The sequence below is a fragment of the Kryptolebias marmoratus genome, linkage group LG16 (assembly GCF_001649575.2).
Source record: "Kryptolebias marmoratus isolate JLee-2015 linkage group LG16, ASM164957v2, whole genome shotgun sequence".
In the NCBI taxonomy this organism is placed as follows: domain Eukaryota; kingdom Metazoa; phylum Chordata; class Actinopteri; order Cyprinodontiformes; family Rivulidae; genus Kryptolebias; species Kryptolebias marmoratus.
In genome coordinates, this window is record NC_051445.1 from 9,421,000 (window position 1) to 9,440,863 (window position 19,864).

Here is a 19,864-nt window from a genome sequence, read left to right on the forward strand (position 1 = left end):
CTTCACAACCAGAGTCCCCATGGGTCAAGGATTAGCCCTTTGGAGTTCAACGTCACAAGGTCAAAGTTCAAGGTCGCAACAGCACACGTGCTCTAACTCTGGAACCGTTCGACGTAGGAAGGCGAAACTTCACAACATGCCACAGTAATCGTAACGATCCGGACTGAAGGCGATTTCGGACGTTTGCCAAGAGCGCCACCTAGTGGAGGGCACGGGAAGCGCACGGGAAGCGCACAGGAAATGCGCGGGAAGTGCGCGAGAGCTTAGAGGGCGATCGCCAGAGTTCCCGCGGTCGCCATAGGCCGAAGCGGCGCTGAGCTGCGAGGGCCGTCCAACGCTGCTCGCAGCTTTAATTGTTAATTGAGTTTGTGTTTTCAGTTAACTTGATGATTCATACATTAAAAACAAACAATCTGATTGTGAGCGGGATAAAACTAAAGCCAGACGGCTGACTTTGATCAATCTTGGTGGATTATGAGCAAAAGAAACAATCTGGTGCAAGACTGCATTCTTTAAGCCTGAGAGTAAAGTAGGCTTCTTTTTCTTGAATTTATGTCATCTTCAATCCAATACATTAATGTTGATCTGCTGGCTTGAGAAGAAATATATTTCACTGAAGATTATTCTACCATTTCAGCCTTACTCTCGTGTACAGCTGCTGCAGTCAGAAGGTTGCCTGCACTGCAAACAGTCTCTGGTTACACCTGGCTGGCTCACATTCACCAGCTCCTCAGATGCTTCCTGCCCCGACACTTTGACTGACACCTTCATGAAGTGCCTGTGCATTAGCGGTCTTGACGGGCCGGAGGTAGGTGGTGTGTACTTGTGTGTGTGTGTGTGTGTGTGTGTGTGTGTGTGTGTGTTGGGGTGGGGGGGTTACTGCCCATCTCATTCTCCTATTACAGACGACTGGCTGGCAGACAGGGAGAGGACACAGGATAGCCTGTTGATAGTGGATGGGGAATGAGTCTTTGTGATCTGAGAATGTCAGACAGACATGGGGAGGACAGAGGAAAAAAAAAAAATTTTTAAATGCAATCGTGTCGGAGTTTGTAAAAAAAAAAAAAAAAAAGCCTTGAGATTTGATGAGAGAAAAACCTGTTTAAAATAAAGAGCTGGCATTCCTTGAGGGAATAGATATCTGCCCGCCATGCCAGAGTTTAAAGCTAAGATCATTTTGTTGTAGTCTTTTTGGTCAAACCCTGACAACAAAGTTATGCACAATCTCAGACAATATTGATCTGATCTGTTAGCACCGAAAGTATATGTTATGGATCATTCTCAGCTACTACCACATTAAATTTTACCTCAATATCTTTAAAATTGACTGACTTATAACCATTTTTGTGTTTTTTATAATCAGTTGGCAATGGTGGCCATCTTGAACTGGATTGACTATACAAGTTAATCACCTGTAGATGTACATTTAATGATTATTTTCTGAAAGTTTATTTCACACCTGTCTAGTGGTTCATGAAATACTTTGCTAACAGACTGACAAGGTTCACACCAACAATTAATGCCAAACTTTAAAGCAACAATATTACGAAATGTGTCAAGATCTGAGTATGTGTTGGGAATGATCACACCAAAATTTAGCACATTATCTGTAAACTGGGTGAGTTAGCCATTTTTTTGTTTCTTAAACTTGATTAGCTGTAGCAGCCATCTTGAATTGGATTGACTACAAAAGTTATTATGCTGTAGATGCACTTCCAATGATTACTTTGAGAATTTCATTAAAATCAACTCAGGCAGGTGGTAATGTTTTTGTCTGAGTGTGCAGACAAACACACACAAAAACATTATCGCCTGCCTTTCACCGTTCGGTGGAGGAATACCTTGATGCACATGTGTTTGAACCTTACCTGGGTTAAAATGCCACTCATGTTCCTCTGATGAAACCAGCGCTGCCAGAACTGTGATCACAGCGACAGGAAACAGCCGAACGACTGTCGAGGCCATGACAGCAGAAAAACCTCTGGTTATGTGTCCGGAGACACACCGATGGCAACAGGCATACCTGTGGGGGCAGAAAGGGCAATTTTAGAGGTGCATCTAACAGCTTAAATTGCACCAAAGCACCAGCGAATTACACAACACTTTACTTTAATGCTCCCACACATGCACACATACAGCTGCAGCCTGAGGCGGCTCAGTATCACCGTCAATAACTCAACTCTCTCAATGATGCCCTCTCATTCCAAAGCACGCTGCATGTCTCACAATTAGCTTTTTCTCCACATTTTTTAAGCCGAGCACTGATCCAAACCCCTAAGGAGCCAGCACAAAACCAAATAACAAAAAACTGTTTCACAGACTAATTTGTTTTTCTCTCTGGCACCACAATGCAGTGATATAATACTTTAAAAAAAGGGACAAACAGCTTGGTAATTGAGAGGGGTATAATTAGCCGTCCCAATTTATTCACAGAGCATTTTATTCTTTCCATGTTTGCAACGCCAATCATGTCTCCAAATTATTTCAAACCTCCTTTCACTCAATAGGACGGGGCATATTTGGAGCACCTGGTTATGGATGGCTGTTTAAAATGAATACCAAACAGATGAAGCAAGACAGGAGAAATGGAAGTTAATAAGTGACAGAAGGAAAGATGTCAGTGTTTTGAGTTAAAGAGAATAAACTGTACTTTGTTGATTCTAGACTCCCTTTTTCTTCGTTGTATTGTAATGCTCTGTGCATGCAAGTCTTCAAAGTTAAAAAAAAAAGTCCAAAGTAAGCAACAAAAGGAATCATTCTCTCCCACAGAGGACACCGCTTTTAAATTGCCTGAAACCTTTCATTTGTTCACTTAGCTGTTCTTTCCTGTGGGCGACGTTACACATGGCTGCAAAAAGCAATGTAATGGTCACTAACCAGAAACAAAACCTCAAGGTAGACAAAGAGAAATCCGGTCATAAGGGCTGTTTACAAGAGAGGAAAAAAGGGTCTTCAAGAAGTTCTTCTCAAAGAGTTTTTGTTTATTGTAAACCAATAATGATCATGTCCATTTTCTAAAACCACAAGCAGCTGATAATTCATGAGGTCAGTCAAGCCAGTTCCACACAACATATTCACCATATTCAACTACAACAGAAATTTAAAAAAAAAAAGTTTGAATGTTGTGTAAAATGTAAATAAAAATGCAATGTTTTGCAACTCTCATAAACCCATATTTTATTCACAATGGAACATAATATATTAAAAACTAAGAAACTGTACAACTTTGGGGAAAAAAATAAGTTGTTTTGAATTTTATGGCAGTAACACTGAAAAAAAGGGGCAGGAGCAACAAAAGGCTTTTAAAGTCAGTGGTATGAATTAAAAACAGCTGGAGGAAAATTTTCTAACTAATCGGATTAAATTGCAACAGGTCAGAAAGAGGACTGGGTATAAAAAAAGCATTTTAGAGAGACTGAATTTCTGAGAAGTAAAGATGGGCAGTCTGCAAAAAAACTGCCTAAAAACAGTGAAATTAGTTTAGAATAATTTTCCTCATCAGAAAGCTGGGAGGACTGAATTTTCTGACCTACAGCTCAGAATATTGTCAAAAGATTTCAAGAATGAAGAAATCTCTGAGCTCAAAGGTCAAGGCTGAAAGTTAATGCTGGACAACTGTGATCTTTGGGGCCACTTCATTAAAAACAGGTCTGATTCTGTTCTGTGCATCACCGCATGGACTCAGGAAGAAGTCCACAAATATTTATTTGTAAACAAAGTTCACTGTGCCATCCACAAATGCAGGTTAAAGCTCTATCATGCAAAGAAGAAACCATGATCATCATCCAGAAACACTGCCATCTTCTTTGGACCAAAGTTCATTTAAAATAAACTGAGGCAAAGTGGAAAACTGTAGTTTTCAAATCAAAATTTGAAATTTGTTTTGGAAACCACAGATGCGATATCTTACTCGGTAGTAAAGAGGAGAGAGACCATCCAGCCTGTTATCAGTGCACAGTTCAAAAGCCAGCCTCTTTGATTGTATGGGGGTGCTTTAGCACCTCTAGCATGGACAGTTTACAAATCTGGAAGGCCATGATATGTTCCCTTCCAGACAATGTCTTTTTTCCTTGTATATTTCAGCAAGACAGAGCTAAACTGAATAATGCAGCACTACAGCAGCATGGCTTCACTGTAGAAGAGTCCAGGTGCTGAACTGACCTGCCTCCAGAGACCTCTCACCGACAGAAAACATTTGATGCATCATGAAATTAAAATCCAGCAAAGACCCAGGACTGTTGAACAGCTAGAATCCTACATCAGGCGAAAATGGGACAATATTCTCCTCCAAAACCTCCAGCAGCTGCTCTCCTCAGCTCCTAGATGTTTACAGATTGTTGTCAAACGAAGAGAAGACTCTTCACAGAGGTAAACACAGCCCTGTCATATTTTTTTGACATGTGTTCCAGCCATCAAATTCAAAATTACCTTATTTTCTTCCACCAAACATTGAACAATTTCTTAGTTTAAACATCAGATATGTTTACTATATTCCATTGTGAATAAAATATAAGTTTGAGATTTGCAAACCCTTGCATTCGGTTTTTACTTACATTTTAAATGTCCCAACTTTATCAAAATTAGGTTGTGTTTTTATAGCACAATTTCAAAATATAAAAGAATACAATTAAATAAACGAGTGCAACATCTGACCAATCAGAACTGCCTTTATTAAAAAGTTTTATTGATGGAGAGATGGGTGAGGTGCCATAGCAATAAACACTAAAAATATAGTGATTTTAAATTTGAAAGCATAACAGCCTATTTATAATAATCTGACAACAGTACAGGCTTTTTAAATGCTGACACAGACATAGTGTCTTATTATTAATTACATTATCTGTTCATAACATCACAGTCATTACAGTAATGAATACGGCAGAGTTGCAACACATCCTCCCTTCATGAGGGCTACAATATTGGCCTTGTACTCAAATTAATTTAGGTTTGTTGATTCAGCCTATTTGATCTTTGAAGACTGAAGAGCCCTTGAACTATCTGTTGATCTACTGAACTGAAGAGATTAAACAGCAGAACAGTACGGCTTTCATAAAGCAAAAGCAAGTCATCTGCATGAAAATTTTTCATGGGCATGTTTGGCAAAAATACTTCAAATAAGTTATATTACTCAATGTTTTCTCTTCTTCCAAAGAATATTTTTTTAAAAAGGCATCATAAGAATTGAAGAAAAGAGAAGCACATTTCCCAGCTCCATCCCTTGTACATATTTAACTTTAAAAATGTTTGAAGAGGACTACCAGTGGGAAAATAAGAGGGAAGAAACCTCATGATAAGTGGGAGCCTTAGGAGGGAGTGACAGCTGGGAGAGACAGGGAGTCCAGGCCGTCTTCCCTGCAGACCCCATGTGTGTCTCGGCTTCATCTCCAGCTCGACTCGAACAGGCTGACAGCTGACACACAGCTGTAGTGACAGAGGATCGGAGGACGGGGGGGGGGCAATGAATGGAAACGGAGCGACCCGGGCGGAGACGGCAGACCAAGAGCAGCGATGACATGAGTACATGTGTGTGAGTATTTGGGTGGAGGGAGGCGGCGTAAAAGAGGGTGACTTATGGCTTCCGAGTGCGTGGGTGCATGTGTGGGCATAGAGGGGATCTCAGGGATATCCAGCCAGTGCAGCTGTCTCACACGGGAGACACAACGCAACCGATACACAGTGTTCCAAGCAGAGACACAAAAGAGGCTGAAATCTTTCTTCTCCAAAGAGAGAGAGATATATTAAAATATGCATCTAACCCAGCTGAACTCAGTGTGCAAAATCAGAGCTGAGCGTATAAGTGGGGGCTCAAATCGAGGTGATAACCATAACAACCAGCGTGTTACCAACCAACATTCCTCTCTACAGCGTCTCAACAGCGAAACAAGTGTCCAAACTTTCATCCTGCACACAGGAGACACAAAGGCATCATAAACGGGAGCGGAAAACCCACACAAGTGTTTCGGCTAGAGAAGGAACAAAAGTGGCCGCAGCCATCTGAGAACACTGTTGTTGGAAAAGTCAAGTGGTGTTGAACAGCTGTGGTTGGTGCTCAGAGGGAAGGAGAAGGGCCCACTGTGTTCTGGAGGAGGCAGAGCAGTGAGCGTGCAGCCCGATCCACCCTCACATTCTGCCTCTGCTAATCCAACAGCGGGACTAATGAATACTTATGAGCAGCTGCTGTTTCTGTCCCACACAACAAAACACAACTGACAAGAGGGACAAAGCTGAGAGCAGGAAAACATGCAGAGGAACTTTTTTTTTTTTTTTTTTTTTTAAGATAGCAGTCATTGCATCATGTGAGATAGTTTGCCAGTCACTATAATTAGATTGCTTCTGTGAAAAGCTGGCAAGACAATCTTGGCTCTGCTTAGCGTCTTTTCTAGAGCCACAAATATTGGACCTGATAGAATTTATTTTTCCCATTCCAATTTTTTTTTTTTTTCCCAATAAAGCCAGTCTAAACATCAGAGGTGGCGTAATTATCACCTGCTGCCAAAAGGCAATAATAATTATGTTTTTGCCTGTGTGTGTTAGCATAATATCACATAAACCACTGGATGAATTTTAATGAAACCTGCAGAAAATAATCACTGGATGTGTGTCTGATAAACTGATTACCTTTTGGAGTCAACCCAATTCAAGATGGCTGCTTCAGCTAATTGAACTTAAAAAAAACAACACAAAAATGGCTCCAACTCAGCCAATTTTACAGATAAAATTTGGTGTGGTAGTAGCTGAAACTGATCCCCAACACATTCTGAGCACTAACAGATTGTGCAAGATCTTAGTTTAAAATTTTCACTATAAATATTTTAAGTCACCTCTGTCTGTCAGGAAATTATCTGAAGAATCCCTGGATTATTTTTTAAAGAAACTTTCAGGAAATAATGACTGGATTTACATCTACAGCTGATTAACTTTTGATGTTAGTCCAATTCAAAATGACCGCCACAACTAATCAACTTTAACAGATGCAAAAATGACTATAACTCTGCTAATTTTACAGATCAAACTAACATTTGATGTGGTGGTAGCTGAGAGTCATGCTCAAATTCTGAGCAGACACGAACTCACACAATGTTATTTTCAAGGTTTGACGAAAATGGCTACAAGTCAACATAAAAGATGATCTGCGTCTGAAACTCTAGCTTGAAATGCTAGGCCTTTAATTCTGTCCTTTAAATAAATAATAAATAAAACCAGTCCAAACGTCAGTGCTGGTGTAACTCTGCATGTTTTACTCCATTAGCTGCAAACGGTATGTTTTACATCACTGCAGACCGTTTTCTAAAGCACATCATTACTTAGAAACCATTTCTGTGATCTTTCCTCGGTCCAGACAGCCATTAGTTTCAGTTTGTGTCAGTGCCAAATAAAAATCAACTTGCACAGGCTCGAAATCTGAGAGGTAATCAATCACAATCAATGCCTAATTCATTTTTTCTGTCGGTTATGTCATTACAAGCCTCGACTCAAGAGAACTGCAGAAAAGAAACATTAGCAGTGAATTCCTCCCTGGCCCAGTTTACTTATTACTTAACTTTCCTTTAAAGTTTTGGGAGCAGAATTCAAGCAGCTGCATGACGACAATAAAACAGTGTATCTAGAGAATATCACAGCACTGATGGTTACCAGGTATAATGCTTCAGTTTCTGTGTCTGCCAGCCTGTAATTTTCTAATCAAAAAAAAAATAATGATGGGAAAGGCATCAGTTCAGATAATATGTTGATTATAAGACAAAGTGGTGAACAAATTAGGAGGAAAGCCAGATTAAAGTCAGTACTATTTGACACATAAATGTTTAGCAGATGTGTCAAAATCCTGCTCATATGTTCACACTTTTGTTTTCCTATTTTTATTTTTCTGAGCCTTTTTGCAATCCAACAACTTCTGCATACTTTGCTCTATTTTAGCCATTCATATATCAAAACACTGAGCTCATTCAGGAGATCGATGCTATGGCTTTTGTTTTTTGTAACTTTTATACTTTTCAAAAATGTCTTACTATATTTACAAATATTTACCCCAAAAAACACAAATGTTTTCAATTCTTTCAAAAAAATATTGTTCTCTTTTAAATCCGATTAAAAAAACTTGATATATTTGTCTTTTTATGCTACTTTTAGCTAGCCTTTTGCCATTTTTAGCTAGTGTTTGGCTTTTTTTTAGCTTTTGGCTAGCGTGTTTTGTTACTTTTAGCTTTAACAACTGTATTTCAGCTCCTTCAACAAAGTCATTCAGCACTCACATTGTGTTTCAGCAGAAAATGCAGTTTCTTGGGTATAATTCATTAACTGAACCTCCTGATGATGGAAGATGTCAGGAGATCTTCAGAATCAGCAGGACGACTTTTCGATGGAGCCAAATATCAGTTTTAAGTAATAAAAAAAAACAAATAGCTTGTTTATCTGTTAAAAAGCAGTGGACCTTGAGCAGCTCATAGAGCATGACCTTGCTTTAAAAATAATCTAAAAACTTTCAATTTTTTTGATAAAACAGAGAATAATGTGAAAATGTTTGCAGTTTCTGACACAGAAAAGCTTCCTTGTTTTCTCCCATCAGTTTCTGTCTCGTTTCGAGCAGAACACGACATGTGAAGTCTTCAGTCACGGCCAGATAAAGTAACTCGCTGTCAGTTAGACGTGACTAATGGTCACTGGGGAGTCGCAGAGCACCGAGCTCTTTGTTTTCAGTTTCCGTGAGAGTGTGAGGAAGATGGTTGAGCAAACTATTAAGCTTTGAATTCTGGAAAGAGAGGGGGAAAAGAAAGAGGAAACACGGATCGATCTTTTATCTTGCCAAGACTTTGAAGGATTAGACTGAGCTGGCTGCAGAAACAGGGTCATCTGATGACTTTCTTGAAGTGGATTTTGCTTGTGTGACTCAGGCACGAGTAAAGTGTTTTTACTGAAGACCCACTCCAGAGAGGCAGGAGCTGCTTGTTTACTGGTTTGTTCAACGGGAAGCTTTTATTAATATTGAACACATTTCTCTAGTTTACATCAGTTAATTATTGAAGCATTACTCATTATACCTTCTCCAGTGAACAAACAAAACAGCTTTTTGCCCTTAAGGAGGATTTTAATCATTTACCGAGAATAAAAACTCAAAAGTACACCTCTTACTTTACCTACAAAAAGATGCATATAAACCAGACTATGATTATTGGAGAAAATGCATTGGTGTTACTAAAACTGCCCATCTCTTCTCACCTGAGCTGCTGAAAATTTAAGCTGAATCGATGAAAGTCTGCTTAAACGCCGCAGAGATAAAAGAAGCTGCTGATTATCCAAACGTCCATCAGCTGTGAGTTTAGGTTGCCATGGAGATGTTCGGTGAAATATTTTATCTGACTAAGAAAATTTACCAAAACTACCAAAAAGTGGTGCTGGTTCCAGAAACAAAAAAAACAACTATCTTATAATGACACAGTTTTACAACCATGAGCATCAAAAGGCATTACCACTCAGAAATGACAAATAATGGTTCTGCCGTAAAAAAAAACGTGAACATACGAATGATGTTAAAATGGCTGATTTTCTTTTGAAATCCTTTCACGTTTTCTTGGTTGGGTGTCATTAGAAGGTTTTTGGTGCAAAAAGTGTGCAAAAAGTGTCAGTCTCTTGTCCTAGAGACTTACATTGCATGAAATAAAATAAAAAAATTCTACGTTTTGATGAAAAAAAACCCCTGCAAAGCTGAAACTATAGGTGCTGCAGCAGGTTTGTCGATCATCTTAGAAACAGTATCAAAGTCCAATAAAAGTCACACCAAGCTTCAAGCAAACAAACCAATCATTTAGAGGTTTAAAACAGTATTTCTATGTCAAATAGTTAGTAATAAAAAACAAGAAAGAATGTGATAAAGTTTTTCTTCAATACTGATTGTATTTTCACAGTAATCCTCTCAACAATTTATTAGCTGGCTGGAAGTTCAAGGGAAAGTCAGGTCTCTCCTGTTTGTCCTCATCTGTTTCATGATTATCCTTTAAATAATGAAGTGCAACTCATGAGAGTGGAATCTGATTTTCTTGAGTTTCACTAAAAGGAAGCACGGACAAAAAAACGGATGAATCACTTAAAGAGGAAAAGGGACAACAGGATGGGAGTCAGAAAAGTAAATATAACAGCAGGAACAGGAAAGGTCTGACCAAAAAAATGTGGTGAATCATAATGAAAAAAGGGGGAAAAAGTATTTCTTTAGCAGTGTTTAATGTCAACTGACTCAAGAGGATTTAGTTTTAATCAAAATATATATATATGCAAACTCCTTCCTGGTGGCAAAGACACAGCAGGGTGGCGTCATAAAGCAAACACTGTGGAGCAACAATTCTCAGGACAAATCTCAAGGAAAAGCATATTATGCAGGTTAAAAAATAAAGTTATTAACTACTGCTTAAGAAAACCCAAAATATCAGTCACTGCTGATGAGAGAAACTTAATTTTTTGCTGATTATTTAATACTTAGACGCAGCTCCACTTGTCTCCTGAGTTTGTATCAAATGCAGCTTATCTGCGGTTCAGACGGAGACAAACGAGGACGGGCTGCTGCATCTTGGACTGGAAAATCATTCTGGCTTCATCAAAAACAGTCAGCTTATTTCTGAACGCAGCCAGACACAATCTGCTGGGGCTTTTGGGATGAAATGCTGGAAGATGCTAAAAAAACATGTTTTTTTAAAGACATGATTTGAGGAGGCGTGGTACAAAGTTCCCTCAGAATATTTACATCTAAACAAGCTTAAAAGAAACTAAACAGTAATAAACTAAATATTATAATTTCTAGAAGTGTCTTTATCTTCACTCATCTGTGGCTATACACCATTTGTTCCCATTTATAGCAAAAAGGCTTAAAACAGCAGACATGTTTATAACTAAAACTAAAAGTCTTAAATATCACAAACCATTGAATGTTTATTATTCAAATTTGAAATGTTAAAGTCAGCTGATCAGCAAATGTTTCTTTGCTTTTTACTAAATCAAAAAAGAATTCTAGAGGAACAAATATCCTGTGCTGTTTGTGATTCACTTCCTGGTTTATTCTCTCTCGTTCAGAAAGCGTCATATTTCAAATAATTGTATTGACTTGAGTCTCCTTGAGATGAAACTGCTCTTGATTTTGTTCAAGTGTGATAACTGATTTGTCCAATTTGTGCCTATAAGCTCTTGAATTGTGCACAAAAAGATAAATATACAGATTTGTGGTTTTGTCAGCCTTCACAGAAGGAGGTGAGCTACAAATCAAAAAATGCACACATGCCTAACGAGACAGGATCTGAGATCAGTGTGTAGCTGGAGTCCTGCAGCAACAACAGTGTTTTGTTAGGACTGTTCTGGCTGGGTCACTGTGATCCAGGACTGCGACGTCCGGATAAAATGTACCGATCAGATACATAAGCAGGAAAAACACAGAACTCAGAAGGTGCTTGGTTGCCCTTCGGATATCCTTAATAATAAAAGAACTCAAGTAAATAGGAGAAAAATAAAATGCTAGATAAAAAGTAAAAAAATTAAGATCTTGAGTGATTTGTGAGCACTCAAAAGTACGCAATAGGGATTACTTTCAGCTACTACATGAAATGGCTATGAAATGTAGTCATTTTTGTGTTTGCTAAAGCCAGTAAATCACTGGGTTGTGGCTGTTGGAGACGAGTTGGTGAAAGACATAATGTGTGTGGCTTAGAATGCAGCTTTGCAAGCTGTGCACACAAAAATAAGTTGTGATTCTTTAAAACTGGCCCCGCAAAACTTGGGTGCAAATCAGTGAAACTGCAACTAAATATTTGCTTTTTTTTTCCTGCAATTTGAAGCCACCAACTAGTCTCCCAACAGTCGCAGCCCACTGAGATACTCGCTTAAGATTGATTAACTGTGGCGACCATCTTGAATTAGGTTGATTTCAAAAGGTAATTAGATGTAGATGTACATGCGATGATTACTTTGAAGGTTTTATTCTAATCCCTTCAGTGGTTCATGAGATATTTTGATAATAGACAAACTAACACACACAGAGATAATTATATGATCACCCTCCTGTCACTGCAGTGGATCATAAAAAGGTTCTGTCAGCAGAGTGAAACGGTTTATGTTCATTTGATTGAAGAACAGAAGAAAAACAGTTTGAAAATTCATTTGACAAACTGCTTGTGACTGACAGCAACTTAAGCACATTTTTGTTTCTTGGGGCAATAATAATAAAAAAAACCTTCACACATGTCAGTGCATGTACTCAAACTGTGCTCAGCTCCTTTGTTTCCCCTCATAAATTCATCCGGAGACAAGGTCAGATTCAAGTGAAAGTGTGTTAATGAAAGGCTTTCACCTTTATGAGAACTAAAGTTATCCGATCCCTGAAAATGAACCTTTACTTGAAAGAAAGAAAAAGATAAAAAGGTTAGCTCAAAGTCTGATCTTAGCTGGAGCGAAAGAGTAAAAGTAATAAAAATTCAGCAGGCGTGAAGTAGCATCAGTATGTTAATATGACATAGTTCCAGAAAAGTTTGGTTCTAGTTTGACCCACCAGTTACTTTACAGTTACAGCTGAAGTCCACAAATTTAATTTGTCACCTGTCAGAGAAGTGAGAGGCAGAGGGGAGGACGGGTGAGGGCAGAGGCATGTGACGGCACAGTGCTACTCTCACAATGTGCAGAGAGAAAACAGCCGCAGATGGGAGGAAAATTCCCAACAGTACAGAAAAACTGAGACCAACCGAACAAGCGTGAGAAAAAGAAAAAGAAAAACCAGCAACTCCTTGCCTGCAGGAGGTTGACAGTTATACATCCAGTGAGCAGTTATTGAAACAGACGTGAGAAACAAGAGTCGACATGGAGGGAGGAAGGGATGAAGAGCGCAGCGGAGAGAAAAAGCACAGATCAGGTCAAACAGGAATAAGATCAGGGAGACTCAGCATTTAGAGTCAAAGTGAGAAGAACAGAACAGATGTCTTCCGCTCATTTCCAATGAAGTACAGCTCAGGAGAAAAGGAAGGGTTTCTGACTTTTGGGGCTGTTTAATGTTCAGCGACCACAGCAGGGTGTTTTGTTTTTTTGTTTTTTTTTTAAGTACACTGACACAAAAGCAAAGAAGTGATCCAAAATGTGGTGACCTGGTTAATGTAAAGCCTGAGGTTTGCTAAAACTCCAACCGCACAAACACCTCTCTGTTAAAAGCCTCAGGCGAAGGCTGATACCTCCATCACGCTGGCAGCCCTCCTCCTCCCTCTCATCAGAAAAAAGCCTCCTAAAAAGAGCTAAATTACACATTGCACAACAGTTTTCTGATGGTAATGTACCCCTTCAAACCCGGTGGAGGGAAAGAGACAGACACATCAAGCTTACTCGGTGTGGCTGTTAAAGCTCACATTTATCATTGCAGAATAGACGTATTTAAAAAGAAGGTAACCTTTGATGTTCAACACCGCTGTCTTCCATGTTCCAAGGTTTTCAACTTTGCCAGGAGACATTTATTAGTAGTGTACTGAACCACAAAGGAGGCACGGTGTGTGCTGGCACCTCGAGTGAAAATATCTGAAATAAAAGGCAGAGAAAAGAACAGACCACATGTCGGCTTTTAACTATACTTCCATCTTTTATAAGTTTCTTTTTTTTCCCCCCCTCTTCTCCAAAAGCTGCAACCTCAACTTCAAGGAAGTTGCTGAGATGGGTGAAAGAACATGGTTCAAAGTTGGTTTCAGCTGGATGCCTTCTCTCAGCAGATCAAAAAAAAAAAAGCTGTGTAAAAATGTTTCTGGCTTCAGAGTCTGGCAAATTACCTAAAATGATGTCCCATGAGTCAAAGTTTAAGACTACGAATCTTAAAAAAAAAACGATTTGAGGAGTTCACAAAAAAAAGGGGGGCCACTTCTAGGCTGGTTCTCTTTTCTGCGTTAGGCTACATTAGCTGCTACGAGCACAACACAGTCGAATCCCTCACTGATCTGTCAGCAGATGAGCTGCGGCGTGTACAATGTAGGTGCAGAGTTTTGACATGGAAGGAGAGAGCAAAGGAGGGAAAAAAAGGCTGTAACTGGAGTTCAAAGTCCAACAGTGTTGCAGGAGTGAATCAGATCACTGTTATTATTTCATAAAGTCATAAAATATGTATTACAGATGAGAAATTATACATTGGGGAACTTTAACCTGTCAGCTTGAGGTTTTTATGCTTTACTGCCGATTCTGAAACTCACAGCAACAACAAAAAACAACATCTTAAAGTTTTCCTGAGTCATTATGATTCATTAATTATTCCCTCAGGAGCCTTCACAATCACAAGTGGTAACATTAGTGGGAGTTAGTCACTTTCCAAACTTTTAAGAGTCAAACATTTCATTCAGCTAGGCTTCACGGTGCAGTGGTGGTTAGCGCTGTCGCCTCACAGCAGGAGGGTTTGAATCTCAGCTGGGGGCCTTTTCTTTTTTTTAAGCAGAGTTTGGATCCGCTTGTATGTGTGGGGTTCCTCCTGGTACATCATCAATCAGTTCTCATGGAGTTATCCAAAGAGTTTCTCTTTTACACGCATCTAAACACATTGTTAATGTGGTGCAGCCAGACTGCTTGGCATCCTCTCAGCATTACCGTCCCAACGTTCACACACCGTGGCAGCATCACACTGTGAGGAGGTTTTGCTGGGATTTGTATTAGCTTGGCCCTCCTTCAAGTCTCCTGCACCGCCTGCTGCTGACTGGACCGGTGTTTCAGAACCGTGATCCATTCAGTGTTGTTTTCTGCTCACCTGGCGCGTTGCTGCAGCTTCTCGGATCAACCAAGCAAACCGTCAGGTTGGACTTTTGTGGTTTGGTATGAGCAGCTTGCCTCTGTGTCTCTTGTTTTTGCTTGCTGTACAGTATTTTGTTTGTTCTTGTTCTTGCTCAGACCCTGGATTTGTCTGTACACTCACTGAGCAGTGAGAATATATGAACCTCATATCTGGAGGCTGGACCAAAGATTTAGCTTACTCTAAATCTTGTACTGTTAGCAATTTATTATTTAGAGTCCAGTAGCTTCAGGGGTGCAACCCATGTTTGCTTAGTCAGCGTAGTCCATTTTGGACTGATTTTTGGTAGTTAGAGAAGCTTTAGTGATATTGGTCATTTCGTTATGCTTATTTATAGCTTTGAGTTGAACCTGTGGGTGCTGTTTCCTTCTTTTACCTGATCCTGTGAGGTTCTAAGGGCTGTTTCACAAAAACAGAATTCAGTAATACAGGGTAGAAGAAGAAAGTTGGGTTTGACCAGACTTTGTCAGAGCATCTTGGCTTTAAAGACTTCACCAATATGAGCTGGGATGAAAAACAGCCAGTGAGGGGCCGTCTACACTGAGCTGTTTTTACTGAATATGAAAGTTTACCATTTCAGCCTTGTCTCCAGACAAAAACTATGCATTAGGAGAAAGAGGTCCAAAGTAAAAAAATATATGTATATAACTTATGACCCGAGGGTGTCCTCTTTTTCTTCTTGTGTTTACATTTCAAATTATGATTTGCATTCACGAGGGAATTTCCAAAATGTCTGAAAATCTCAGCTTCCCTGCAGGATTGCATGATTCGCAGAGCTTTGTTCTTATGTTGCTAGAATTTTAAACATGTTGAAACAAATGTCTGAATAAAATTTACTCTCAAATTATTCATAATTGTCATCTCAGGCATCTCAGACCCTTCTTAATTTAGTTTCTGTAACTCTTGAGCACTAGAGCTGTATTTTTGGTTTTGTTTTGTGGATATGTTTGGCTAATTCTGGCCCAAATTTTTTTGGGAGTTCATGCAAACATGTTCTGACATTCCAAGTGAAACTGTATATTTTCTCACAATTTACATCTTCAACTGGTCCCCCAGAGTCGAAGCCCAGTCAGATACTATGTTAGGACATCCACATATTACATTTTCTATACCCGCTTCCTCCTGTTCAGGGTTGCATAGAGATGGTACCCATCTCCAGTCGACGGGTGAGAAGTGGGGTACACCCTGGTCAGGCTCCCAGTCCATCACAGACAGCAACATCACACGCCAATGCCTAAGAGCAATTTTGAGTTGCTAATTAATCTAACATGCTTGTATTTGGACTGTGAAAGGAAACCAGACTACCTGGAGGAAACCCACACATGCACAAGCAACTACACACAAAAAGGTCCCCAGCTGGGATACAAATAGGTTAAGCCTGGATAAGAAAAAAATCCATTTAATTATTTCTCTAGGTATTGTTATGAAATCAGCTCCTAATGTTGCTCCTCCATATTTGTTATTTTTGGAAACTCAAACAAAACTGTTAAGCCTGGTTAGTCTTAGTATCTGGTTGGTTCTTGTGTTACCTTCTTTTAGCCCAACCTTAACTGGGATGGAACAGAGCGACCCACCAGAAACACTAAGAAACATAAGAATGACCATGCACTCATGCACAATCATTAAACTGGTCTAATCTTACTGTGCTTTACTAAAAGCAACACTGTCCAAAACAAGAACATACAATCCCAGGGTACTGTAGCTTTAATAAATCTGTTGTTTGATGTAGTTGTTAAGAATTACTTACGTGTTGATGAGGTAAAAATATAAAAAAAACTCACCATCATATCGTCTGAAAACTTTAAAAATCTAAAACATTAGGACCTTCAACATATCCCCACCTTCTAAGTTTGGAACAAAACTCTGCTGGTTCTTGAGCTAAAATGAGACATGAAGTCAAACACTGAAATAATCTGATAAGACACTGTGACAAATTCCTTAAAGTAAACTTTAACCCCACATTCTTACATCTAAGCATCGAGGCCAAGCTCAATGTAAAGAGCAAACAGATAAATAATGGGACACAAAGGGAGGATAAGATGAGCAGAGGAGGAGGGGGACAGATGAAACATCTTGTGCAGCTTCAAAGGGAATTGAGGGATTTAAGATGAAGAAGGAGAATTTGTGCTCTAGATGCAAAGAAAGAGACAGATTGTCAGAATGATCTGTTAAGACAAAAATATGTTGGGGTGTCAGTCCGGGAGAGACAGACAAGAAGATGAAGCAATGATCTGACAGAAGGTGGGGCTTTACAGATGGAGATTCATGAAGAGGATGTCAAATGGGATGTGGGAACTCATTGAAAGTTGAAGCTGGTGAAAGCCCCCAGTTCCCTCTTTGAAATTTCACCAGCCGTTACACGATTAGTTGGTCTGAAAGAGTTTTGGAGCTCGGCGTGCACGTGACCACACAACCTGCAGAAACAGCTGAAAAGAAGTTGAAGTGAAACTGGTTCAGCTCCGACTTCAAGGTGGTCAGTAGAGTTCTGCCTTCAACCGGTTTTATGTCTCATTAAAAGAAGACCTTGGAGCCAGCAGGCGAGTAACCGTGTCGTGTCTCTGGACTTGAGTGAATTCTTCTACCGGCCTTTCAGCTCAGTCTGTCGGGAGCCAATTACAGGCAAACACAGACTTCCCTGTCTAATACACGTTAGCTCCGAGACGACACACACAGGAAAAGAGGCTGTTCTTATGGACTGAAAACACAATTATCATCACTGTGCTCTTTCATGTGGTTAACTAGCCACATTAGGCTGTTAGCTATAAAGATCAGGCAACTGTGCTAAACATGCTGTTTAATTATAGTGCAGGGTCTGCACAATGACTGAACTGACACAAATTCAAACCTCCTTTAGGCTTTCTATTCATGTCCACCGCCTGAAAGCCTTTCCACAGTGGTCAACAACCAGAAACAAGTCAGAGAGAATGGACGGGACCCAAACAATGACCCAGATAGACAACAACAAACTCAGGTCAATGATCAACCAGACTAAACCAGTGCTCTCAATGCAGTAAAAAAAAAAAAAAAAAAGCCTCCATGCATGAATTTGTTTTCTGTCAGGAAATAATCCAGCATAGCCGTCATTTTTACTTGCCCATAAAAGACCATCTGGCACTTTAGATGCTGAGTCTTCACACCTCTCACAACCAACAAATAATCAGCCACTTGAAGATACTGTACATACGTCTCCACAAATCATATGATGCAATTGTTGCCATGTTGTTGTAAGCCTGCCAAGATAAATCAATAGAAACTGCTGCCCAAGAGCGAGCGCGCACATTTATACTCACATTAACTGCTCTATCCAACTATTAGAAATATCCTGTGTCTCTTTGGGCTGAACAGCTGATGAACAGCAGCTTTGCAGGGCCAATGGCTCTCATGGGACGCTGTGGGAGAATTAGCAGCCAGATGCCCATTAGACAGAGCTCCAGCGGACATGTGCTGGCTGTGAGGAGCCGAGCATCAACACTCCGAGATCCTCCTCACTTTATTTCCCTCCCACAGCCGCTCCGGAGGCTGAGAGGGAGGGACGGGGAGAGGAAAAACGGCATTTTATTGCCTCCATCTATTGGTGAAAAGCACCTCCACCTCCCAACAATTTAACAATACTACAGCTCCTCTGAGTTGCCTGCTTTGTGGACCTGCCAACAAACACTCCTATCATTTTTTTTTTTTTTTTTTTACACATTGGAAAAGGGTGACTGGTTGTTGCACTCCCACCCGTTGTTTACTCCTCCATCAGGCCATCTCCACCTCTCTGCAAGCACCATCACGATAAGAACGAACTGGCAGCAGAAGCATCATCAACATTTTGACCTTCGCGTTGAAGCTGAAATGTGTAGTTTTTAAATGTGACCTTCTGGTTCGTTATAAAAATTCACTTTTCAACACCTTTCAGTTCTAAATCTAACCGAAAGCATCGGGTTGGAAGACCAAACCTTCTGGCAGATCATAGCCCGAGAGTCTGAAGCATTTCTCAGCATCAAGGCTGGACCCTGATGGTTCTGGTGACTGGTTACCTCCCAGTTTCAGGCTAAAGGTGAGAGAAACCAGAGCCGCTGGTCTTACTGGAGGTCACCTGTGAGAGGTCACAGGGTCAGCGGTGTGTGTGATGACCACCAGCTGGATGGTACGAAGGTCATCATAAATGATAGGAGCCTTTCATCAGCTTTTTATTTTTTTTATTTTTAAAGCTTGGTATGCTCAAAGGATATTAAACTTTTTTTAGAGGAGAGGAAAACTAATTTGCCAAATTTAGTAAGCTACCAGAAAGTTCAAAAGGCAGTAAGTTTTTTAATTTGAAGTTGAAAACAGACACGCAGAAGGAATTATTCGCAGGAGCCACGTTCAGCACAACGAAACACAGCTTTGGGTGCACATGATGATGTTTAATTATCTGAATCTTTCTGTCAGGGCTGAAATGTGTCCGCAGTCCGCCGGATCAAACCGAGACTCGCAGACGCCACAGACAGACAGACAGACAGACAGACAGACAGCTGCCTGGAAATATCCGCTGCAATATTATTATTATAGTCGCTCATTATGGAGCGGAGCGCTCGGAGAAGAAAGTTGGGACTCCGCTTACCTTAAAAACGGCGAGAAGAAAGCTTCAAGGCGAGTCCAAACTTTGGGTCAAACTCTGTATTCAGTCAGAATAAATCCAAACACAAACCACCCCTCGAGACTGCAGCTCAGTCAAAACTCAAAAGCGACTGGAACCGGACTTTTACTTGTCACCGCAGAGAAACGTCGCTGTTACAGGACTTGTCAACAAAGCGGTGTGTGTGTGTGGAGGGGGGAGCAGGAAGAAAACACGGAGCCGGGAAAGCTGTCTCCGCCGCTCGGCCCCTCTCTGAATGTGAGCCCCGGCCACAGCGCCTGCTCTGAGGAGCTCCGCAGCCGGGGCCAGGTGCCCGTAACTGCACCGGCTGCGGCCAATCAGAGCCGAGAGCAAGGTGTCTGATTGAATGTTACGTCCAATCAGAGCGCTCTGTGGGCGGGAGCTGTGCGCTGAGTCAAAAAACCCCAACTTAAGAGCAATGTTGTGTTTATAAGATTTAAAGGGATAATTAGGTGATTTTTGAATTG

At 40.3% G+C, this 19,864-nt stretch overlaps 1 protein-coding gene across 5 annotated transcripts in view; it reads right to left on the bottom strand.

The window, feature by feature from the left end:
- The window catches only part of ddr1 (discoidin domain receptor tyrosine kinase 1), a 61,305-nt gene extending 41,649 nt beyond the window's left edge, over window positions 1–19,656 (bottom strand). For 3 of the 5 annotated variants that reach the window (XM_025005761.2, XM_025005762.2, XM_017415349.3), the window contains exons 1-2: window positions 18,064–18,231; window positions 1,869–2,023 (exon numbers count right to left, since the gene is read on the bottom strand). In XM_025005761.2, the coding sequence (XP_024861529.1) occupies window positions 1,869–2,023; window positions 18,064–18,065 (157 nt within the window). In that variant the 5' untranslated portion in view covers window positions 18,066–18,231. Of the gene's footprint in view, window positions 1–1,868; window positions 2,024–18,063; window positions 18,232–19,361 lie in introns of those variants that run through there. The other 2 variants (XM_017415351.3, XM_025005760.2) reach the window with 2 other exon arrangements.
- Between the last annotated feature and the right edge of the window lie 208 nt (window positions 19,657–19,864).